Source organism: Anabrus simplex, chromosome 13 (genome assembly GCF_040414725.1).
Source record: "Anabrus simplex isolate iqAnaSimp1 chromosome 13, ASM4041472v1, whole genome shotgun sequence".
NCBI lineage: Eukaryota > Metazoa > Arthropoda > Insecta > Orthoptera > Tettigoniidae > Anabrus > Anabrus simplex.
The window spans coordinates 44,352,448-44,379,272 of NC_090277.1; the positions used below are offsets into that span (position 1 = coordinate 44,352,448).

Genomic DNA, 26,825 nt, shown 5'->3' on the forward strand with positions numbered 1-26,825 from the left:
TTGATATTCAACTACCCTCCACAACAGATACCGTAGTTCTGCTTATACTGTAAGCACGCAAATGCCTCTCGCTGGGACTACCGAAGAACTGTCACAACAACATCCTGTGATTCAAACTCTCTGCTGGAATGCACCACAGTGGCACTAAATTCCTGCCTTTGGCTATCAATGTTAATAATCAATTCAATTCAATTCAGTTAAATTCAATTCAATTCAATCACTACTGATCTTCATTGTGGGCAGTCGCCCAGATGCCAGATTGCCTATCTGTTGCATTCCTAGTCTTTTCTTAAATGATTGCAAAGAAATTGGAAATTTATTGAACATCTCTCTTGGTAAGAGAGTTGGTAAGTTCCTATAAACGAATATTTGCCCCAATTTCTACTCTTGAATTCCGAAGACACCACTCGAACTCATTCGTCTACTGATTTCATTCCGCGCCATCTCTTCACTGACAGCATGGAACATGCCACTTAGTCGAGCAGCTCGTCTCCTTTCTCCCAAATCTTCGAAATCCATACTTTGCAACATTTTTGTAACGCTACCCTTTTGTCGGAAATCGCCCAGAACAAATCGAGCTGCTCTTCTTTTATTTACAATCATATTTATGTGAATTCCCCAATGAAGATACTTTCTTTTTTTTAACACCTAGGAACTTACAATGATCCCCAAAAGGAACTTTCATCTCATCAAAGCAGTAATTAAAACGGAAGGGACTTTTCCTATTTGTGAAACTCACAACTTGACTTTTAACTCCATTTGTCATCAAACCATTGCCTTCTGTCCATCTCACAACATTATCAAGGGCATTTTGCAGTTGCTCATAATCTTTTTTAACTTATTTATTACTCTGTGCAGAATAACATCATCTGCAAAAAGTCTTATCTCTGATTCCACTTCTTTACTCAGATCATTGATATATATATAAGAAAATACCAAGGTCCAACAATACTGCCTTGAGGAACGTCCGATTAACTACTTTTACGGTATTGACGGACGCCGAGGTGCCAAAATTTCGCCTACAAGACTTATTTTTCGTGCCATTAAATCTACCAACACGGGGCTGACGTGTTTGAGCACATTCAAATACCACCGGACTGAGGCAGGATCGAACCTGCCAAGTTGGTGTCAGAAGGCCAGCGCTATACGGTCCGAGCTTCGAAGCCCGGCCCTTTTGTTTTGATATCGAAATTTAATTTCCCAGAAACGAAAATTTAATTCCGTCGTCTGAAAATGTGAAAAACTCTGGGGCGAAACTCTGGTATTTCCACGACTGAAAAGGCACAAAGGGTTTGAATGTTTTCCACATTTGCAGTCAATGGCTTAGGGGTGTGCAGCTGTGAGCTTGCAATAGCGAGGTAGAGGGTGCGAACCCCACTACCGGTAGCCCTGAAGATGATTTTCCATGGTTTCCCATTTTCACACTATTCAAATTATGGGACTATAGTTTAATTAAGACCACGGCATCCTCGATCGTATACCTAGACCTTTCCAACCCCATCGTCGCAATAAGAACTATTTGCGTCGGTGCGGCGTAAAGCCAAACGTAAAAAAATATATTGTAGTTAAACATTGTTCATTAATTCATAAGCAAATACTAATTTTAGTCCTAATTAAAAGAATTACATTAATTCGTAAACGAGATTGAATTTATCCTTTACTAGCAAGATCCTCGCGCTTTCTTGCAATGGGCAGCAGTCGTTTTGGCAAGCCAAATCTCTTATTGGCAAGGTTTGTTTGGTTTATATATCTTGCAGTATCTGGACAGGAAGGTAATATGTAGACCTCAGATTTTTATGCAATAATATGTTAGAATGCAAAGTAAATTTCGGCCGGCAAACTTGTTAGGTTCGATCCTGGCTCAGTCCGGTGGTATTTGAATGTGCCCAAACAACTCAGCCTCGTGTCGGTAGATTTACTGGCACGTAAAATAAATCCTGCGGGACTAAATTCCGGCACATCAGCGTCTCCGAAAACGGTAAAAGTAATCAGAGGGACGCAAAGCAAACAACATCATTATTTACAAACTAATTTGGTTATTAGGAAGTGTAGACTAGGCCGCGCTTCCGTAATGTACTGAGAGTAACATAAATGCTAGGGGTTCTCAAGTGTCGTACCCCTAATGTTTATGCACATCTCATAGCACGATCGTTGTGCATGCTACAGAATACTTGTTTCTCGCTTCAGTTAAGTTTGTATTACTGGCTAAATATACTCGTATGGACTCTATTGAAGTGTTACCACAAGACTTCGGTGACCCTTTAACCCTAGAAGTGCCAAGTGTTCTTCCCTAAATGCCAGGCCATTTTCGCATGTATTACACATTTATGTTTTTAACAAATTTAAGCACGTTTAGATACAGAAACGTTAGGCATCCAGCACACCATATTACTCAGAAAGCTTTATTTAAGATGCTTATATAAGTATTAGATCATTCACTTGCTTATCTGGTGCGTATCAAACGATCAAAAATTTGGAACAACTAAAAAAAAAATGTTTTTCATATTTTCAAGTTTACCATTAGCAGTAAATAAATACTCATTTAAAAAAAATCACTATATACAAAACACGCGACATTTCTTCTAATTTTTAAAAACGTTAAGTTCTCAAAAGTAAATACAGAAATAAAATCACAAAAGAATAACAATTTCCGGGCTGCGCAGCACTACTGGGAGTCTTTCTCGGAGAGTTTTCTTTTCTTGCCATAACTCATAGGCCTCCAGAAATGCTGAAATTTATGAAAATATTCACTGCGCGCCCTGTATTTATTAGAATGACAATTTACTTTTTCATTTCGGAGACAATTACATCAAACCAGTTTCGCATACGAGAAAAGGCCTTCATTTCTCAACAATGTCTTTTAGCTTTTTTTCGCCGCATAGACCTTACTTTCTTGCACCAAGAGCTTCCAAATCAAATCCGTAAAGAGCAAGTAGAAATACATAATAGGTGCACTGTTTCGGGGCGGACAGATCTTAATGCCAGGATCCCTCACGCGGAACTTCTCGGAAACATCGAACTCTGGTTCGGGTGGATAAACCCTGCAGCTCTTTGGTGTTACGGAAACAGTAACATTCATTGAAACGACGGCTGGCCTGCTCTCTTCATCGGAATCACTTTCAACTTCAGATTCTGGAATACATTCTTCTCCGCTCTCAGAAAAATCATCACCTAAAGAAAATATATCGCTCGAAGGGGAAGCTTCCAAATCATTTCAAGAACATTGTGAATATCACTTGAATCACTTAGCTCATCATGCATGATGAAAATTTACACTTCAAAAGAAACAATTTAAGAATAAACTCTATCTGTTGAAAGATAACGAAATATATTCACAGAAACTAACAGAAACAGCGATCGAGCGCGAAGTTACATATCAACTGAGATCACAGGGGGATGATGAAATAGTAGCTGATTTTATACCTACCCTGACCTTGACTGAGTCATTTCCGGCTAGTAAGGAATGTGTGATGGAAGACTTGAAGCTTCCTCTTCAATGTCTTACTTATTAAAATAGCGTAAGTGAAAGATAAACGATGTAATGACTGATTAAGCGAATGCATGTACTATGCGTCGCGCGTGCGACGTTGGCATTGTAGTGATACATTATTAAGTCGCAAGCGCGACGTTTGGCAGTTCTAGGGTTAAATTAATTAGTTACCTCCTCGTCATGGTCGTTGAGTACAAGATACAGGGCACCGCCAGCAGACCGCTACACACCCAGATAACCACCAGAACTACTCCCGCTCGGCGACGGGACGTGCGATGCTGCAGTGGTCGCACTATTGCCATATACCTACAACAGGAAGGGAACATCACTTGTAATTACATTACCTATGTACAGGACATGAAAATAGCAATATATTTCTGGCATTCGAATTTATTTACTCTGCTAAAATTTAAATCAAAATAGCACCAAAGTAATTTCTAGATAATGTTTTGAAGTCGTTCATTTCTTCATCTGCACCAATGTTACCAGCCAAACAACATGACCTCGATGCCCCCTAATTCTTCAGAATTTTCACTCTTTTGGAAGAAACAAAAAGGATTCCGATACAATAGAGTTTTGCTATTGAAAACCAGCATCTAATTCATACGAATCTGAATGACTGTTAATATTAATTTCCTTAAAGTCAGTTTTATTTATATTATTGTTGGTTTTAACTATTTTGAATTATTTTAGTAATTTATTTTAGATGTTAATGAATATGTTGTTAAGTGGAAGAGAAATCCTCGAGCCCTAAATTTTCCGCTGAAATAGGCAGTAATAAATAAATAATTAAATAAAATAAATAAATACGATGATCGCGTCCTTTCAGGTTGATAAATAAATAAATAAATAAATAAATAAATAAATAAATAAGGAAATATTTTTCTTCCTGAATTTTGATACGAGACCTGTTACGAGGTAAGATGAAATTACATGCCATGTTTTACGGCTGCATGCACTTCTTGACGCCAAACTCAGTTGAGGAGCTAATGAATATTAAATGCACGACGGTGAATGAAATTGGGTAAGGTGGTGGAAAAAATGGGCTTTGGATAATGAATAGGAACTTTTCTGGCATTTGCCTGGAAGTTAAAATGAAAAACCACGAGAAACTATTCTGAGGTAAGCCAACGGTGGTGTTCGAACGTATTCGTTTCCCGAATGCATAGCTCGACCCCATAGCCGGAGAATACTCCTCTAAGTACATACATAAGTCTGTCTGTACGTTTTGAATATCGACCTGATCCTTGGCTTTTACACCGGAGAGGGCAAATAGCTTATGACGTGTTCAATTAAAATTTTGTCTGTTAAAGCATCAAGGGAAAACAGATTTGGTCTAGGAGATTTTCGTCAAATGTTGGTATTAAGTTTATGATAAGGGTGAGTAGGATTTTAGCTTTATGTTATTCAAAAGACCTCGTCAAGAAGGGTTCTTGAAAGGGATCCCGAAACATAAAACTTCTTGTATTTCCCTTGAGACTGGTTGTGCAGGAAAATTGATTTAGAACATTGCTTAAGAACTTCCTTGTTATAAATTTTACCGATAATGTGAGAAATAGGAAATTATCAGTGGCGGTAATCTGAGAAAATAAGTTCAGTGGTTGTTAAGTAATTCTTTGGAGAGTTGCTTTGGAGATCATAATTTTTAATGCTTCCTACATCTATCTGTGCTGTTTCTTAGTATTAACCTGATATTTGTTTCTCTACCAGAATAAAGAGATGGAATTGAAAAAATAAATGATAATTTTTGTTTTGTAACAGGGTTAGAATGCAAACTAATTTAGTTATTAGCATCTGTCGACTAGGCAGTCCTTGCGTAATGTAGTGAGGGTAACATGCATTCTAGGGGTTCTGATTGGCCACACAGAACCAGGAAAGGAGTACGTCACAACAAGCCGCTGACAGACAGGTTGTCCAACATACGTTTCTTAGAATGTCGACATCATACTAAGTGATGTTACCGTCAACAACTGGAACAACAGCTAATGAATAAAATATCCACAGCCTGCTTCCAGTCCTTCGACCGGGTGAAGAATGGAATGACCCATCTAGCGGTGAAGACGGGATTGTGCCGGCTGCCGAAGCCTGTTGTACTCCTCTGGAGCATGATTAATGACTGACAGATGAAATGAAATGATACTGGAGAGTGTTGCTGGAATGAAAGATGACAGGGAAAACCAGAGTACCCGGAGAAAACTTGTCCCACCTCTGCTTTGTCCAGCACAAATATCACATGGAGTGACCGGGATATGAACCACGGAAACGAGTGGTGGCAGACCGGCGCGCTGCATCCTGATCCACGAAGGCTCTAAATTAATTAATTAATTAAAATATTCTTTATCTGAACGGAGTTGACTACGCGGTTTTCGTCATGTAGCTGTGAGCTTGTATTCGGAATATGGTGGGCTTGAACCCCATCATTGGCAACCATGACGATGCTTTTTAGTCGTTTTACATTTTAATCAGGCAGATGCTATGTCATGGCCGCTTTCTCTCCCATTTTGAGTCGCTGAAAACATTCCCTTGTGACGTTAAGCCACTAGCAGAAGACAAATTTTTGTATGATAAAATGTTTGGAAGTGGCTGTAACAAAATATCAAGTCATTTCCTTGGTGTAGTAATAATAGGATTTCTCATTGGCTCTTCATGCTTTACACTGCACTTCATAAAGCCCACGCATACGCTAATGTAATTGCTCCACTCTATACCCGGAAGGGGTCTTTTACTGATATCCACGACCTCAATAGACAACTCTTACTCGATTAATGGTTGCCTTTGTGTTCCCATGACACCACGTCAGGCCTTAACTGAAGTTGAATGACCCTTGATGGTGTTTAAATACGACATCGCCATTCGTTCACTTCCGGCTCAAGAGATATTCAAATCACTTTTCTTTTTAATTTAGCCCCTTCGACTTGCTTCTTGGTCGTTCCATTGTTTTATTCCCCAAGATACAGCTTTCGAAAATGCATTGGAAAAGAATATCACAAACATATCAGATGTAAGGCTTTTCAGGCGTTTGCTCTATTAACCAGCGTTTTATCTTAGGTCTGACACTAGACTCATCAGAGTGGGTTGTGTCAGACCCTACCCACTGACGCTGGGGTGTATGCCGATGAACTTATCAGAAGCCCTTATAAGAGGCACGGTCTGATAACTGCATACGGGAAATAAATCTCCACAATGGAATTATTGCCCGCCTAGCAATTCCGAATGGAAAATTCTAAATTCCCATGGAGGGAATTAGATATTTTTCACCAATAGAGCATGTCAAAAATGTCAAAAACATATCAGATGCATATAATATATAGTTTTCTACACGGTGTTGAAGGATTGGCCTTGAGCTGTGTCGTCAAGCATTTCCTTTCGTTTTCTTTTCTTTCTTAATCCATTTACCCTCCAGGGTTTGGGTTTCCCCTTGGACTCAGTGAGGGATCCCACCTCTACCACCTCAAGGGCAGTGTCCTCGAGCGTGAGACTTTGGGCCTGGAGGATACAAGTGTATGGGAGAACCAGTGCCTCACCTAGGCGGCCTCACCTGCTATGTTGAACAGGGACCTTGTTGGGGGATGGAAATACTGCAAGTGATAGACGAGAAAGAGGAAGGAAGCATTTGTGGACTTAACTTATGTATTTATGTACCATCCCGGCATTTGCCTGGAGGAGAAATGGGAAACCACGTAAAACCATTCGGAGGATGGCTGAGGTGGGAATTGGATCCCCTCTACTCAGTTGACCTCCCGAGACTCGTACCACTTTTTAAATTTCTCGGTCCTCGAGGAGTGAAATGAAATGGCATATGGCTTTTAGTGCCGGGAAATCCCAGGACGGGTTTGGCTCACCAGGTGCAGGTCTTTTGATTTGACTCCCCTAGGCGACCTGCGCGTCGTGATGAGGATAAAATGATGATGAAGACAACACATACATCCAGCCACCGTGCCAGGGAAATTAACAAATGATGTTTAACATTCTCGACCATGCCGGGAATCGAAACCGGGACCCTTGTGACCAAAGGCCAGCACGCTAACCATTTAGCCATGGAGCCGAACCCTCCAGGAGTGGTAGCTAATTACAGTAGCCACTACACCACAGAGGCGTCTGTCAAGTATTTACATCAATAGGAATTGTATTGAGAAAATGACGCTACCAAAGTTGCGAAGAAATATAATTTCCACTATGCGTTAAACATTAGGCATCCAACCAGCTCCTCGGGTGAATGGTCAGCGTTGAGACCTTCGATTCAAAGTGTCCCGCGTTCCATTCCTGCCAGGGTCAGGGATATTAATGGCGTCTGATTAATTTTTCTTGCTCGGGGACAGGGTGTTTGTGTTTGCTCTAACAAACTCCTCTTCAAATGCAGAAAAACACTGAACCACCACATAAACAAGCAATAATGATTACGTCCCTCCATATAGCGTTGGTATTAGCAAGGGCATCTGGTCGTAAAACAGGAGCACATCCACATGTGAGATACAGTTCGCACCCGTGAACCCACAGATCTGGGAAAACCGGTAGAAGGTAAGGGTAAGGGTTTATTCTGCCCGAAGGAATGTCCGAACCTCCGCAGAGGTGTGCCTGAGCCGGAGTTTACGTATGGTAGGGTGGCCAGTTCCTTTCCGCTCCTCCATTCCCTTACCCCCACCAACAGCGCGTGGCAATCCATCCAAATCTTGACCACGCCCAATGTTGCTTAACTTTGGAGATTTCCCAAGGTCCGGTGTTTCAACACGGCTACGGCCGTTGGAAAATGGCGGAAGAAGAAAGAGGAATTCGCAGGCGTCCATGTTATTCATGTATTTATCCGATCTAATACATTCCTTGTAGCTGCAGCTTGTAGCATGTGCTGTAAGAAAATTTTACTACTACTACTCGGTTATGTCTAGTCCTTCTAACCAATCTGGTGTCGCCTCTTTCAACCTCGCTGCGTACACAGTTTGCATGCTCTGTTTCTCCAGCAGGACTTGCTGAGCACCTGAAATGATTCCGTGCTGTCATAATTGCACGGCTGTACAAACAGCGCTTTTGTTTACTTCCGTATTCAGTGCAAATTAACACTGTACAATTGTCATAACTCCTTCTGCCATTTCCACTTAGGTGCAGTTACAATAAAATCGTCCTGATTGTTGTAATGCATCGTGTTGTCCAATAATTTGACCCACGAAACTGCAACCATCCCCAGCTGAACTATGCACGCAACTTGCTTACCAATACGGTGGAGGGGTGGTTGGATGTGTTTCCTCCTTTACATTAGAACATTGCTCAGAAGTATGAAAATTTTTTCTGTGATATAACGAAGGATATAACGCGTTTTTATTTTGCATTCTCTTGCATTTTTCGCCGATTTTGGATGATCAGTCATTACTTCATTTTTCAGAAAGGTTTTAGATCTTTTGAAGATATGCTCGAAAAACGGTCTAACCCTAATTTTGTTTGAAAAGAGAAAATCTAATTTTTGTAAATGGAACTTATAAAAATGCACTGCAGTAATTTTACCTGGTGTATTGCACATCAAGTCAAATTATACATTCAGGAGAATTTTTTACAGCAATTTTAAATTGTTCTATTTCAGACTAGCGATGAAGTAGCTCAATGAACATAAGGGAAGTTGTATATCAATGTACATGTTATTATAATTAGTCATATACAGCCGTATCACCACACTAAATTTTATTTCAGAACCGGTTTTCGGACTCTAAGGTCCATCATCAGTGTTAAAATAGAGTCCGCGTGTTCATAAAGTATGTGATAGAGTAGGGAGTAGACCCTGGCGAGCTACTGGTGAAACAAGAATACACAAATCAGTACAATATTATACAGTCTTACTACTAAATTTAATCTTTGATTTTTTTAACATGTAAGATATCCGCTTGAACGGAAGCAAATCCAAGTGCGTTATTATACTGACGAATGTTTTGGAAGTAATTTTTGGTTTTGCTATCATGATTTTCTGAACTGATAATTACAGCATATTATAATGACCTGAAACAGGAGTTCCACCGGTCAAAACGTTACGTGAACAGCAATGATGGCGTATATTTTCCTACAGCAACAGTATTTGCAAATCGCACACTTCGTACAAGTATTTAAACTCATTTTTAAAAAGAAATTATCGATATTTATGAAATGAGAGTGCAATTAGTCACTGCTAATGTCCGTTCTATTTCTGTTGAATACTCGTTTGTCACGATCGGTTACTTGTGAGCGCCGCGAAAGGGATCTGTACTATTGAAATAATATATATGATGATAGCATCTTAATTCCACTCAGGAGAAAACCAAATTTCTCCATCTGTCTTGTGAAGTATATCCGTGTTACCTGAGAAGGGAACAGAAGACTCCAATGACCGAATAATTGGGCTGTCATTAAGCAAAGAAAATAGCAGGAACAGTTCTCCGTTCATTGCTGACTGCTCATTTTTTGACTCTTCCCGTAAATTTTAATACGAAAAAATTACGAGTTTTCCTTTGCCCAGTGACGGTTTTATACAATTCACCATTGCTGTTATTGAGGAACAGGTTGGTGTAGCGGCTTAGCTGCTTGCCTATCATCGATGATGGTGATGATGATGATGATGATATGGCATCCTGGATCAATAATTTTTATTCCTGGTATAATCGCAATATACTCATACTTTGGGGGCACGAATGTAAAACAATTCGGTTTTGGGGTACTCCAACCAAAAGGTTTGAATACCACTGATTTAAATAACACGATTTATTGTTTCGCCAGACATATGATGGTGCATCTGACAATATTGTCCTGATCAATGAAACACATCTAGACGTAGAGGTGGTTTTAGATCGATGGAGAGTGCCTTTGGAAACTAACTATATTCGTAGACAGGGAACCATTGATGATGTACACAAGTTCAATTATCTCCGCTTACTCGTCACCAATAGCGAGACATATAACGCTGACGTCAGACATTGGATCAATGCCGGCGTTTGGTGACAGGTGTTACCTGTGATAAGTGAATGGCTGTACTACTCAAGGGCATGGTGTACTAAACTTTCATTAGATTAAGCCTGAAATAAAACTCAGAATGTCCGTCCTGGGGAAAGAAACAAGAAAAGTAAAATATAACAAAACAGAGTACTCTTTTCTCCCAGCTGCACATGATCACCACTGTGAAGAGATCATTCATTGTAATCATAATTAATTCATCCAATTAACTTTTATAATACATAATATTAAAGGTAATCAAACTAGAAAAATCTTACAAACTATTTAAGCCTTCTTCTTATTTTTCCGATTTTGGCCCTGTAAGGGCCACAGAAAGTAACCCTGTGTATTCAGCTTGTATCTTCTTTTCCTGACTTCCAATAGTTCTTCAACCTTTCACTTAACTGCTTCTTCCTTTCTTGTAGCCTCTTCTCCTTCTTCCGTTAGCCCTTAAAACTTTGTTTCAGTTTTCTGAAAGTTTTTCTTTATTGTATTACATCATTTGTTATTCCAATTTCTGTCGTATTTATTTTTAATGTTGTAAAAACATTTTTAGCAGACGAAAAACGTAAAATTGAGCAAGTTCTTCAATTGTGCCGAACTTTGAAGAGATAAAGGGCCAGTAAAGGAGTCAAATTGTGACTCTTGGATAGCTCTATCAAAATAAAAAATAAATTCAGAAAAGCACTTCCGTCCTAAATGCACTTCTGGAAAAACAACCTAAAATCGCTTATTTCTTTGCTCGTCTTCTTCTTTATTCAAATCCTAGCTAAGTACACTTATTTATATAATGATTTCTGTGATGTGTACTTTGGTTCAATACACTCAGGAGATTTTTGATATTATTGAAAAATGTGCACACTGAATGTCGTTATAAGGGCTTCAGTGAAACTCTGCATTGACTCACATTAGCGCTCATGGTGGTAGAAAAAGGAAAACTGCTAATAACGATGATAAAGGAAATGATTGTAATTTTTAGGAATAAATAATGAGTATATTCTCATACTTTATTATATTTACCTAAAAGTTGTAGCTCATATCCGTAGTATGTTTTCAACATGGAGTTTCTTGCCTGAAGAACTAGAACTGTGGATTTTATTTAATTTTTTATTTTTATATTGTTTTACTCCTTGGATCCACTGGCTGCAATTCTTGCTCTTGTAAACGTGGTTTATCACTCGTTTTGTCAATCTGGTTTTATCCATCCTCAATATGTGACCAAAAATATAATTCTCCTCTTTCTGATCGTGCCTGACGTTCTTTCATATTCTTTGTGCTCGTATGTCTAAACTCTCCTTCCTCCGTTTTCAATGGTCCCCAGATTTTGCTCAATTTTTCATTTCCTTCTTCTCTATCTCTTCTACTTCATCGGTTTTTTATAGATAATTAATAATATATACCCAATAAATACTTCTTGGATCGATTTCGATAGCTATAGTCGTTTAAGTGCGGCCAGTATCCAGTATTCGGGAGGTCGGCATCCCTGAAGATGGTTTTCCGTGGATTCCCATTTTCACGTCAGTTAAATATTGGGGCTGTACTTTAATTAAGGCCACGGGCGCCTCCTTCCCACACCTAACCTTTTCCTGTCCCATCGTCGCCATAAGACCTATCTGTGTCGGTGCGACGTTAAGCAACTTCTAAAAAGAAAAATACTTCTTGGAGGTATCTTTAATTAATGGTTAGTTAAACTTACCATTCGAGGTTATTCCTAGACTTTAACCAGATCATAGAGTGTAGGGTATCTCCGCATGCATATCCTTACTACTAGCTAGATACATCTTCTCCCTTTTCGTCTTATTTAGATATTATTTTCCCACATTCTTCGTATAATAATACACAGTTTAGCTGTACTCCCTCTGTCCTCCGTTTTCTGTTTAATAATCTAACAAGAGTGTAAAGTTCAGGTTGATTTTTTATTTTACTTATGTCCCTCCCATCTATACATCGTCGTTGTCCCTGCGAAAAGCGCTATGTGTTAGTATTGTCTGAGAAATACTGACCCGCAGCACATATATCGTCAGAGCGAGGATGCTTTGACTTATTCACTCAATATTGAACCCTAGATGAGACTGCAGAAGATCTGAAGAAGTTTCTGAATGGTATGTACAGGGTCGTGGATGATGAGTACAAGATGAAAATAAATAAGTCCAAAACAAAAGTAATGGAGTGCAGTCGTACGAAGTCAGGTGATGCAGGAAATATTAGACTAGAAAATGAAGTCTTAAAGGAAATGGATGAATATTGTTACTTGGGTAGTAAAATAACTAACGATAGCAGAAGTAAGGAGGACATAGAATGCAGATTAACACAAGCAAGGAAGGCCTTCCTTAAGAAAAGAAATTTGCTCACTTCAAATATTGATATAAGAATTAGAAAAATGTTCTTGAAAACCTTCATTTGGAGCGTGACATTGTATGGATGTAAAACATGGACGCTAACTCACTCAGAAAGAAAGAGAATAGAAGCTTTTGAAATGTGGTGTTACAGAAGAATGCTGAAGGTGAGATGGGTAGAACGAATTACGAATGAAGAGATACTGAATCGGATTGGTGAGAGGAGATCGTTGTGGCTAAGTTTGACGATAAGAAGAGATAGAATGATAAGACACATCTTAAGACACCCAGAGCTTGCGCTGTTGGTTTTTGAGGGAAGTTTAAGGGGTGAGAACAGCAGGGGTAGGCCAAGGTATTAATATGACAAGCAGACTAGAGATTATGTAGAATGCAGCAGTTATGTAGTACTGAAAAGTTAGCACAGGATAGGATGGCATGGACGGCTGCGTCAGACTAGTTTATGGACTGATTACTCAAATAACAGATGACAAAATTTTACCAGCCAAAGTTCTAAGATAAAATATTTCATATAGTGGTTTTTTGGAGACGCAGTGAGGATATTTCTCTCTGAACTTTCTTCTTTCCTTGAAGTATTTTAGTAGGCATGCCACTTCCATATCTTTATTGAATAAAATGCATCGATTCTTATATACTTCCATCAGCCACCAATTCATCCCTCTCATTTCCCTTTTTGTTAACCTTTCAATCTTTACTGCCATTTTTTGTTTATTTTACAAAATTCTACAAGTGTTCCCTTGCCGTTACATTCTATCTCTTTATTGTTTTTTTTTCAATGCCTTTTACACTTATGGCCACATTCTTACACAATCCCATATTATACCTTGATGAACTGATTTCCCAATGGTACCCCATTTCTATGTCGTCGAGTAGTTCCTTCACCCTATCCACCCAGTAACCCCATTTCGATGTTTCATTTGGTGTCTGTATGTTATCTTTAAGATTTCACCTCCTTCCCCCGCCCTTAGCCTTCATCAATATTTAGCTATTCGCTTAACAATATCTGCGTATATACTCACCCCTTCACACATTATTCTCACTCTACTGCTTACGCTACAGATTGGCAATCCCCATTACGATTTTGGAAAATTTACAGGAAGAAATACAATTGTATATAGTAGAGGTGAGTGACAGATGCACCATCATATGTCTGGTGAGGTCAATAACGAGAGCATTCAAAAGCAAGTTTGTAGTTTTACGTGACTGTAAGTATCGTGATCAAAGCCACTGGACCTACTGTCTTACGGGATATCCTAATTCAGGCCGTCTTGGTTAGAAGCTCGGGGCATTGTCACTCGTATCTCATCTTCCACAATGAGACCATTCAAACTGAGAGAAAGGAATAATTACAGTACGTGCGAAAGTGTTTATTCGGATGGACATAATTCCTCGAGAAGCCTTCAAAATTAATAATATATCCGCGAGAAACTAAAAGGAAAAACGATTCGTTTGGTAACGTGTTGGCTGTTGAAAATCCGGGCTTGCCGCTCTCACGTTAAAGCAAAAGGGTGGAACGAAATTGAATACGTCAGAAACCTCAAATAATTACAATAGCTCCTTCCGTGGAACAGTGGTAGAGTGTCAGCCTTGTAATCCTAAGATTGTAGTTTTAAACCAAGCAGAGGTAGTCAGATTTTTGAGAGAGGAAAGCAGTCCATTCAGTACACCATCTTGTACTGTGCTGGCATGTAGAAGACCTCTTCTGACCCACTTGGTGTCTACCCGCTAAAATTATTCAAAACTCAGGTATGGGTGAAAAATGTGCTGTATGTAACTGCCGTTCTTGGCGGAATGTCTCTAGAAGGGAGTATTAATAGGAAATACGTAGGTCATCCAGAAATTAAGTTCCCTATTTCTTTTCTTGTCAAGCAAACGTATTTAGCCGGAAAATGTGAACATTTCCGACAGATCTATGGCATAACAATCATATACCGGCCGGAAAAGTCCCGCCTGGTGTTAGTACCGTAGCAACAGTGGCTCGTATTCTTTATCGTGCCGCCTGCGAGGTTCGGTCTGTAATAAGGTTTCTACGGAAATTGTGATGAACCATTCAAAACAAGAGGCGTGGAATGTTCAGTGCAGGTGCTGTGCTGATCCATGACAATGCTCGCCCGCACACGGTTTGGCGCTCAGTAACCGTTCTACAGGAGTTTGGCTTGGAGGTGTTTCATCATCCATCGTACATTCCTGATCTTCCTCCCAGTGATTTTCATCTTTTCTTCCACGAAGAAATTATTTTCCTCCTGTCAGCATTTTCACACGGACGATGAGCTGAAGAAGAATGTAAAAAGCTGGTTCCATTCCCAGACGGGAGATTTGTACGGCACCGCAATACAAAAGTTGATCCCACAATATGACAAGTGTCTCAATTCTAATGGTGATTATGTCGAAAAATAGCTCTAACCTTATTGTATCGGGTACCAATAAAGATTTTCATGCGACTATATTTTAAGTTCAGCCAAAAATTAGGCAAATCATCTAACGAAATGTTCGCGAGGATGAACGCGAAGTCGGCCGTATCACCACGACGGGAAAGAGTCGGGAAAAGTCACCTCAAAAGGCTAGGTGGTGCTTGAATCGTGTGTGCCATTCCAAGTGCTGATCGACAGTAGCAAGAATTTGTTAGCGCACGAATTTGTTGACTGCAATACGTAAGTGTGCACTGTGTTGCCTACACTGTAGGCGCTAGTCCACGAACTTATTGACTGCAGTACGTAAGTGTGAACTGTGTTGCCTACACCGTAGGCGCTAGTCCACGAACATATTGGCGGTAATAATAATAATAATAATAATAATAATAATAATTAAAAAGTACTGTATTTTGAAGTAACAAAAATACAGAATTATAGCTTTTAAAAACACAGCTGATTTTCGCCTACAAATCTTTTTCTATCAATCATGTGTACCAGTATCCGAAGGATCACGTATCAATTTCTGGCTGGATATTTTTTAATTTCGTTACCTAAATGAATGCAGCCAATGGAGTAGCAGTACCCAGAGTTAATCTGTTAATTTGTTAAAATTCATTCCTATTAATTTCGATTCCTAATCAGTTAGGAACTCATTATGCAGCTTTTTAACACGTAATATTATTACATAGATTTTCTTTCACTTTTAATATGCTCAAGTTCATTAAATAGCTTATAATTAAACTGAGCTGAATTGATGCGACAAATATCGAAGCAATGAAAGGATGAGGTATATTATTATCGTTATCCAAATGTACTGATTTCGTTCATTTTCTGAGTCATTAATCCTATTCACTTTCTTTGAGTCAATAAATGTTTCCGTAATCAGCATACAAACATCTCTGTGACAAAAGTCTATGTTTGTAATTTAAATCAAAATTCATCAGTTCGAGTCTTTATTATGCAAAGTTTTTAATTAGGGTACACATGGAATGTGAATAATGCCAACTGCTAATTACTAAGTTAACTGAGCATGTCGTTCCATGTTTCTAGCTTTTTTTTTTTAAATAATTGTGTTGTCTATGCCTTTCATTTCACATGCGATATCTGTCAACATGTTCGAAGTTCGAGAACATGCAGCGTAGACGTTTGCCCTCAAATAATCCCACAGAAAAAATGCCATGCATTTCCGTGCGGCGGAAGAGACAGAGCGAGTACACGTCCTTTCGTTGTTCCCCTCTTGGTAAGCTCTTACGACATGCAAGAGGTACAGATAATGCATCGAAACAAAGATGAGTGTGTCAACAAGAGATTGGTAAGGCACATGAATTGTGAGAGAGTAAAAGTTTATTATTATTATTATTATTATTATTATTATTATTATTATTATTATTATTATTATTATTATTATTATTATTATTATTATTATTATTATTATTATTATTATTATTATTAGCCAGACCTTTGTTGCATCTTATATCTTTGTATCTTATTCCAAGGCCTTGGGATCGTTTTTTTCCTACCAATTCAAGGATTTTAATTCTGGACTGGGGAGTTGAACGGGGGTTCACTTGTTACAAGATTTTCTCAAGTCCTTAATTACAGGAAGAAAGCGCATAGGGAGAAGATGACGCTACTGACCTTGTATTTTGGTACCCAAAATAACAATTCTCATCTTTCTATTATCGAAACAATCACTGAATTAGCTCCTGACATTAATATTTTGGTAGTGACGTCCATAAGGCATTATAGTACATTAAAGCTGACACTTCACTAGCCTCAGATCATATAGTTGTTCGTGTATTACGGCACCTCAAAGTTACTAAATTTATGACTTTTCTCGTCAACTCGTCTGAACAAACATGACCGAATTAATAAGAATAAGTCCACGTACAGGGCGTTCGTAGATCTAGAAAAGGCATTCGATAATGTTGATTTGACCAAGCTATTTGAGATTCTGAAGATCCTCGGGATCATACACCGAGAAATAATAATTATCTGCAATCTGTACAAAAATCAGTGTTAAGAATATAAGGCTCATGCAGGAATCCTGGAAATAGTAAGGCAAGGATGAAGTTTCACCCCCTTCTTTTCAATGTCTATATAGAACAGATGGTAAAGGAAATCAAAGAGGAATTTCGAAAAGGAATCACAATCCAAGGAGAGGAGATCAAAACCCTGATGATATTGTTATTTTGTCTGAGTCCTCAGTAGATCTGGATAAAATGATGAATGGTATGGACAGAGTCTTGGGGGGGGGGGGGAAGTACAAGATGGCAATAAGTAAGTCCAAAACAAAGGTAATGGAGTGCAATCGAACGAATTCAGGTGGTGCGGGAAATATTAGGTTACGAAATGAAGTTTTAAAGGAAAATGAGGGAGAAACTGCAGACTTCGATCACTCCTTTTCTGGATTTCTGCTTCTCTTTCAAAACTCCGGAATTCTTATCACTGCAGACTGATTTGCATATAGACTGTACAAAATTCTTCGTCCTCGATATCTGATTCCGATCACCTTCAGAATCTCAAATCAGTTGGTCCAATCATTTTATCATTATGAAGTCCGACTCGTTGGACGAACGGTCAGCGTACTGGCCTTCGGTTCAGAGGGTGCCGGGTTCGATTCCCGGCCGGGTCGGGGATTTTAATCTTAATTGGTTCATTCCAGTGGTCCGGGGGCTGGGTGTTTGTGTTGTCCCCAACATCCCTGCAACTCACACACCACACATAACACTATCCTCCACCACAATAACACGCAGTTACCTACAAATGGCAGATGCCGCCCACCCTCATCGGAGGGTCTGCCTTACAAGGGCTGCACTCGGCTAGAAATAGCCACACGAAATTGTTATTATCATTATGAAGAAGTATGCTGTCTGAATTAAAACTTAATTACAGAAACAACAGACACAATTAAAAGCTTTTCTGCCACGAAGTACTTGACATGGAATCCAATTTGCTGTGAAAGGATTTTTAGAGGGCGCGAGAGAGAGAGAGGGAGAGATGAGATGAGATGAGATGAGATGAGATGAGATGTCTGCAGATAACTCGAGGCAATATAAAATTTGAAAGTCCTTGTCTATATAACGAGTGTAGAAATAATTGTTTTCTCTGCGACAAATATGCATCCAGATATCTTGTACAGTTGGTTACGTCTTCGCATAGAGACCACACAAAGTTGTATCCCGCCATCGTTATCATACAATACAGCTAAAGTCAATAAGTTCGTGGATCGGTTCCTACAGAGTAGGCAACACAATGTACACTTATGTACGCACTGTAGTCAATGTGTTCGTGGACAGGCGCTAACAGTTCAAGGATCAAATACTCTTTTGATCTGTCTTTCACGTCTTTTCCCCGTCACGATGATCCAAGCGATTTCGACTCGATCGTCTCAAACGTTTCGATAATGGATTTGCGTAATTTTTGGCACAACTTGAAATTGAAATTAACTTGAAATTGCTCAAACTACGACATTGTCAAATACCGCAGCTGACATTCAACTACGCTTCACAACAGATACCGTAGTTCTGCTTTTACAGTATGCACGCTATTGCCTCTTGCTGGGACAAATCTGGAATAAAATTTTGTAATTTATAGACCAACAGGAAAAGCTTACCATCTAGTTTTGTTAATATGTACATGAAGAACGTAAGTTATCTTAGGATATGTGCCATAGATTATGTTCTTATATGCAATTAATATTTGCAACACCTTCTTTTGAACAGTTGAGTGCTAGGAATGTCTCTAATTTCATCTGGCAGGGAATTCCATAGGTGGATAGTAGCGGAGATGAATGAATCACTGTAACTAGCAGCGAGCTAGTTAATGACCTTGTTTGGTGATTATTTCTGGATGATAGGTGCTGAAGGTAATCTATCAAGTAACCCGGGATTTTGCTCCTTAGAACACTGTGGATAAGTGATACAGAGTGCAGATTTCTTCTCTCCTCTAAATATAGCCAAAACAAATGATTGAGTTAGGCTGAGATTGGCAATGTCTCGGTTTATTCTGCTACCTAAACAACAATAAACTCTGTTTAATCCATGATACTGGTTACTTCGTGATACTTCTTCATTCGTCTTCACCACAGAGTTGCAAGAGCCTATTTAGTTTAGAAATGAACCAACAGATAGCGGGGGCATTCTAGTTCGAAGATGTAGCACAATCTCGCAGTTGGAGACAGAATCGTGGACTGAGGGAGTGTTTTTCTTGTCTTTGGAAGGTGATTTTTGAGTAATTTTTGGTGGTAATTGTGGAAACCTGTTAAATTATATATTATATGTGCTTCAGAAGACATTTAAAACTTTTAAACATTGCTAAATTCTTATTTCTTTATGCGTCTGAGTAAAAAATATACACATGTCGGAAGCAGACTTCTTCTCATAATGTGAGTTTTGTAATTCTATTATAGGTCAAGTCCAGTAAGCTTTGACTCGAAGGGACTGCCAGATGATCTGCAGGAAGAAAATATTCTCAAGTAACTATTATGTTGTATAAATCGGCGCGACTTCTACTTAACATCATTAAGTGCCTATATAAACCTAAATTGGCACTAATTAATTGAATTTAAAGAAAGTTCCTACTCACCTCAAACAATGCAAGAAGCTTTAAGTAAACTCAGAGATGAAAAGTGGAGTGTTTAAAAGGCTAGTAAATATTTCTCAATTCAGTGGTCAACACGAAAAATTACATATCTAAATATCTTGTGGGAAAAGTTTCAGTGAAGGTGCTGAAGAAAATAATGGTGCAGAATGGATTGAATGCAGTTTTTGTCGGGTTTGGTATCATTGTTCGTGCCAGACTGTGAGTAATATTGATAACGAAGTTGTTTTTATGTCTAATGGATGTGCAAGTGATTCTGATAGTGACTAAAGTAAATGACGAGTTGACCGGTGAACTTATCACGGGATTGAAGGAATTGTCACGGAGTACGCAGAGTTTTACACGACAATACAGCGTCGAACTTCGTTTATTAAATAAAATTCTACTAACCTATTATTTGTTTGCATTAGTGTTTGACCTATTATAGCACCCATGGGTAATTTTCAGAACAGGTGAGTATTAGTATTTAGGAGAAAAATATAAAGCTATCACGGAGTTTCCAGAGTGGACTCCACTTCCTTTAAGACTTCGATTCCTAATCTAATATTTTCTGCATCACCTGACTTCGTTCGACCGAACTCCATTACTTTCCTTTTGAAGATAAAGTTGGAATTCAAGAGAAAAAATTGGGGAAAATATTTGTCTATAGGAAGGGGAGTTAGGGATTGGAATAACTTACCAAGGGAGATGTTCAACCAATTTCCTTCAAATTTGCCACCTGGACGACTGTCCTAAATGGAGATTAGTAGTGATTTATTAATCAATCAATCAATCATCAATGATTCTTTGACTGAACACCGGTTGCCGTTGTTACAGTGGTGTCCTGAAATGGATGACACTAATTCCAGCTTGACCCCAGATCTAAAACATACAAATGCTAAGAAGAATGCCCCTACCTGTCCACAGATATGGCCACCAGGGTGAAAACGCTGGCTGCGACAGTGACATTAGCCACAAAGTTGTTGATGGTGCAGTAGATCACTCCGAAGGGCCAGTCCGAGTTCACCATGAAGATAAAGTTGAACATACAGTTGAGGAGAGACATAAGGATATCTGACACACTCAGATTCACCAGGAAGTAGTTGGTCACTGTCCTCATCCGTCTGTGAGCTGGAACATACAGGTGATGTAAGAATAGAGAAGTAAGCGACATCGTTATTAAATTACAATACGATTTGTATTATACTTAAAGATAAATTAATAAGACGTATTAAGGAGTATGATAGCATTTTCAAATGCGTATATATAATAATTTTCAAAAATCTATATATTAAAAGAGTTTACTAAAACCAGATTTGGCAAATCCCCCGTCCATTCTTCTACACCGATTTGCTTAATTTTTGTTTTATTCTTTCCGAAGTTACCTGCCGGTGAATCATAAGTAGAGCCCGGATTTTTATGCATTAATAGGTTAGAATGCAAATTTACTGAAGCAAGTTCCAAGTATAGTCTACCTTCAGAACCATTGTGCTGTGGGGTTTGCATATACATTAGGGGTACGGTCCTTCCGAACCCGTATAATATTTATGTTACCCTCGCTACATTATGGAAGAGCGAGTGGGCGACACTTGCTACTAACCAAATTAGTTTGCAATTTAACCTGTTACTGCATAAAAATCCTGGCTTTAATCATAAGACATTGATAGGTCTCTAAGTTCAGCCAACCTTGAGTAATCATAAAATCAAATCACAGGGAATTCCACAGACGGATAGTAGCGGGGGTGAATGAATGAATGAATCACTGTAACTAGCAGTGAGCTAGTTAATGACCTTATTTGGTGATTATTTCTGGATGATAGGCACTGAAGCTCATCTCTCAAGTAACCCAGGTTTTTGATCCTTAGAACACCATGAATAAGTGACAGAGTGCAGATTTCGTCTCTCCTACAAATATAGCCAAGACAACTGATTGAGGTGCTGTGAGACTGGAAATGTCTCTGTTTATTATGATACCCAAGAAACAATATTCATTTACTTCCTTTAAGACTTCATATCCTAATCTAATATTTCCTGCATCAACTGACTTCGTTCGACAGCACTCAATTGTTATTACATGCAGCCAAATTTGATTACTACCTGTTAAGCTAGAGAGTATACACTTCTTCTGATCACGGAATAATACTATTCCCTGCTAGATACTCTTTGATTCTCTAACCTTTCCTAGCAACAGATGGCAGAGCGTTCCTAATAATTTACATGCTAAGAGAAAATAGTCTACGTACAAACAGACTCCGTCATGACATACCCCTTAGACATTATCTGGGAACACCTATCGAAGGATAACCTAGCTACACTAGGAAGAGTGAAGGCCATGTATATTAAAATGTTTTCTTCCTGGCCCAAAACGCTTCTTCGAGACCAACCGATGATCTCACAAGACATCCGTTCTATATAGAAGAACTGCTATTAAAAGAACCATTGCCTTCTACGACAGAATACTGAGCTTTACATCAAGAACTGTAGGATGAAGAAAAGCGGATATATGGATAGGTTTTTACCATACCGCAACGCACTTCTTATTAAATGTTCATAAAACCACTGAAAGGGGCAGGTAAAGCAATATGACTACAACAGGCATATCAAGACGAGTTATCCGACCTATTTATAAGGAACTAGCATGGGTCCTCTGGTAATTTTAGTAAGTTTTCCTTAAGAAAAATATATTATTTTATCTAATCCGTTTACCCTCTAGAGTTGGTTTTCCTCTCGTACACAGCGAGGTGAGACATTTGGTCGGGAATACAACTAGACTGACGCGTCAAAATTCTGCTCTAGAACACAGCCACAAATAGGAGAGGGTCGTCCCTAGAGTAGTTCACAATTCAACTCACACGCAGCACTTCCCGTAACCAAGTTTCCCTCACTCCTTGTTGTCGCATTCCCAAATGATTCGTCGCCAACGTCAAGAGCTTCGAAACCGCGAAGTGACTGTCTGGTACTCTCTGTCTAACTTTATAAGGACTATACACCAGCCAATGAAGGATTCTCCTCTAGTGAATGACGGGATGCGATTAAAATGATGTCTAACGTCACTGCAGTAAGAACTGTGTCCGGTAGATCTCTGGATGGTAACATCTGTCTGCGTTGCCACAGAGATAAACAAACTCTGTCTGACGTCCTGGGATCGTGCCCGAATAGAGAAATACTGAGAAATCATCAGCACCATCGAATACGATCTTTAACCGCAGATGAATTACGGAGCAAATGTTATACCGTTTATGAAGAATTCCATAATCAGATGGCACTACTACATGCACAGACATGATTGCTCTTGAAAATAGCAAGGAAAAACGCTATATAATGGACATGATCACCAAGTGTGAACATCATGAAGGCCGACCAGAAGAAGTAGTTGCTGAAAAACATGAATATTTACATTCCGACAGTCCCCCATCTACAAAACTATTGCGCCTTTCCTGCGTCCAGGGTGGGTCGTGAACAAATCGAGACTAGGGTTATTTGCTTATCGATGTGTATTTTTAACGTTAATTCCGGGCGAGATTCGAAAGCCTTTTTTTACGGATAATTCATCTGCTGTAATTAGTGATGGACTTCTCCATCCTACCAATGAATAATTTCATCGAGAGATAATTCCTATTTTTACCTTAAATTAAAAATATCTATATAACGCTTGCACTAGATGGTGAATATAAATACCAGCAGATCTTAATTATAACTATTTATTCAAATTCTAGGAAAATCAAAAAAAGAATGTGTAGTTGAAAGAAAATTATCATCTCATTTTAAAAATTCATAACTTCAGTTCCATCGTTGCACTTAGGATCGTTAATTGAAATATATTATTTATGTACACCAAGAAAATAAAATAATTATTTAAAATTCAAATTGTTGAAATGAATTCACATGTCACCTCTACATCGTCAATCGCATAAAAGAAAATTGTTCCTAAATTCGAATTAAAGTTTCTCAAATTATTTACAAATCATCTTGGGAAAGTTCAGCATCATCTCTCATTCTTCTTCTCATAATTACTTAGGATGTGCATTAGGTTTTCTTTACTGTAGATTATAGTTTGAAATGAATTAGGAAAAGATAAGTATCAAGTTAGCCATAATATCAGCTAATATTTACTTTAATACTTAATATTACTCGTCAATAAAAATGTATCATTCATCTCATTAGTCTTCAAAATTAGTTTAACCATATAACTGTGTCTGGTAAGAAATATTCTCACATGAATAACTGAATTCCAACACATTACCTAGTGTCATTTACTAAAATAGGTACAGAAGAAGAGCCTGTGAATTATCTAAACTCCTGGGATAACGTATGAAGAAATAATAGTACCTACGCATATGATTAAATGAGTGCCATGTACTTCTTCAACGAATATTAACATTACGGTAGATATCTAAGTTAATTTCAATCAACACGCTACTCAACATCCCATCAAATGAATAATTTCAATGATTTACTAATGCCATAACTGACTGAAAACCTCACAAAATGTTTTCACTGACGTAGGATATGGATTACCTGTTCAATGATTACTCATTATGGTATCATGAATATTAATGATCCTAGATTGCGTCAATGCTCTTCACGTTTTCTTCATAATTAATCATCCCGTTCTTTACTGACGTTGCAACACATATTACAGTTATATATCCATCCTCATATTCATTTAATACTTCAATATCACTTTCTTCATATATATTATACCTCTTCATTTTCTAAATAATTCTCAACCATTCCTTAACTTGACGCTTAGAATCTTTTAACCCTCATCTATTCACTTTATTAATCCATCTCTTCTTAAGTAATCTCATTACCACTTCGTATTATTCTCATATCCATATATCATTCTATTCTGATTTCATATGTCACTTTTCAACCTTCACACTACAAGATACTAACCATCACTCACATATAACCCTAAATATTCTACCGATATGGATCTCATAATTCATACATGATAACCTCTCACAATGCTTAAATGTCACTGCAATGGCACTAACGTATAGTTCACTTCACATTTCCTAACCAAGGATTGGTTATGTCATTCAGATGACTACCTATTACCCATATATTCTGACACCAAATGTAACGTTAATCCACGAGAATCTAACATAGTTACGATATTTCGAAGACTACAACGATTAACCATCTATTCACCAGCAAATATGAATGATAATATTAGAATTTGCAACATCTATTTAACTTACTTTACTAAGAAAGAAGACTTATCTTTTTCCGTCAGCTGCTCCGGGATTGAATTAGTTTCTCCACGACATCTGCGTCTCTGGCTTGGCAATCACATCCTGCCGTTGGTCATCAGGATGCTCTAGGAAGGGTAAGCCTCCTTTGTCGTCACCTCAGCTCAGCCTCATCACCATCGTCTTCTTAGAAACGCATGGGAGCCATATCTTGCGCAAATATGTATATATATATATATATATATATATATATATATATATATATATATATATGAAGTTAGTTGCGTCATAATGCGGAATCCATAGCCTTCTAACATCTTAGTTTCAGTTACAATTCTTTAGTCTTGATTGTATTCTCAATAACGCTTGTAGATTGCCAATATGTCTGCCGCTGGTCTCAAATATATATTATAGTTGTTATTTTACAAGTTAATTTAGCTATTTCTCCGTAGTTTCGAACTTTTCTTCCTTGCGACTGTGTCAAGGCCTATTCTTTGCCGACGCGATAATTCAATGTATGAATTTCTTCATGACTCTCTTATTATTTTGCAGTTTTATTTACGGTTTTCGTAAATACGCGTTCTCCAATAAATGTAGATCTCGTAAATCTTCTTATTTCAATTATATTCTTACATATTGAGATTTTAGGTGCGTTTAGTCTCTTCAGATTGATACGACCGTTCCTTAAGCTTGCTCATTCAATTATCATTTTTCAATATTACAGTGTCTTAACAGTTCTGGATCCTGCTTTGTCTCAATCACTGTTATATTGACATTTTCTACTTCGATCTCGATATACAACTTTTTTAAAATATAAATGACTGAGTTCATGCATCATGTTTAACTTAGATATTTGCAATTGCGTCCATTTTAGCTCCATTGAATTATCATTTTAGGACAGTGAAATGGCACTCTGTGTATCATCTACAAGAGGTTGTGAAGTGATTGGGTTGATGTTTGCTCCACGCGATACGGATTCTGCATGCTGTTCTGAAAGACGTTTGTCTTCGCAAAAACTCGATAACAAATCTGTAGTTCATGGGGAATTGTAAAATCCTAACTATAGAGTTAAAATACCCAGAACTATGAGTATAAAATATATTTATACAGACATTTACAGTGATTTAGGCCTATATTCTATATTGCATTCGTTCAATTTGTCCACAGTTACAACCTGTAAACTCAGGAAGTTGATGGAGTTTCAATCCACATCTCTTGCAAATAACTGTACCTTACTTTTTCAAGTCTTGAATTTCTGTCAGAGACGGAAATCGAACTCCAGCTGTACTCATTCTATCACTCTGAAGAAATATTGCACCTTCACAGTGCCCGATGAATTTTTTAAATATCAAGCAGGATGCTGAATATACCTACTGAGGAGACGAACGAATCTACTTCGTATAATTGAATTACCAAGATTTGACATTCAAACAAGGAATAAGAGAAGATGTAATCCATGTTACTGAATTAAATATAAGGTTCTTCCTTCTCACATCATTTGATATCTTCCCCTGCCGCTCTACTCATCCAAGATGAGAATTCCTCTGTCATAAATCTGTCAGAAAACAATGGATGTGTTATTAAAGAACATAATAGAATAAAAACGTAGAATTTGTTCCGACATTGAGTATGTTACACATAACAGGTATCAGATATTATCAAATACTCAGAATTAGATATCAGATATTACCAAAGAGGATAAAAATACTCAGAATAATATTTAATATGTAACTTCGATTAGCATAATAATTGTCCAGTATAATTCGTCCAATTTTTATTTGATACCTCCTATACATTTGTCCAGTTGTAATTTTGTCCAACATATTTTTTCAAACAGTTTTCCGGCCAA

General features: G+C 38.1%; 1 protein-coding gene across 1 annotated transcript in view; it reads right to left on the bottom strand.

Annotated features, from left to right (window-relative positions):
* Positions 1-26,825, bottom strand: part of LOC136884797 (tachykinin-like peptides receptor 86C) — a 238,896-nt gene that overhangs the window by 115,919 nt on the left and 96,152 nt on the right. The window contains exons 2-3 of the mRNA XM_068230031.1: positions 20,696-20,909; positions 3,662-3,796 (exon numbers count right to left, since the gene is read on the bottom strand). Of these exons, the coding sequence (XP_068086132.1) occupies positions 3,662-3,796; positions 20,696-20,909 (349 nt within the window). The remainder of the gene's footprint in view (positions 1-3,661; positions 3,797-20,695; positions 20,910-26,825) is intronic.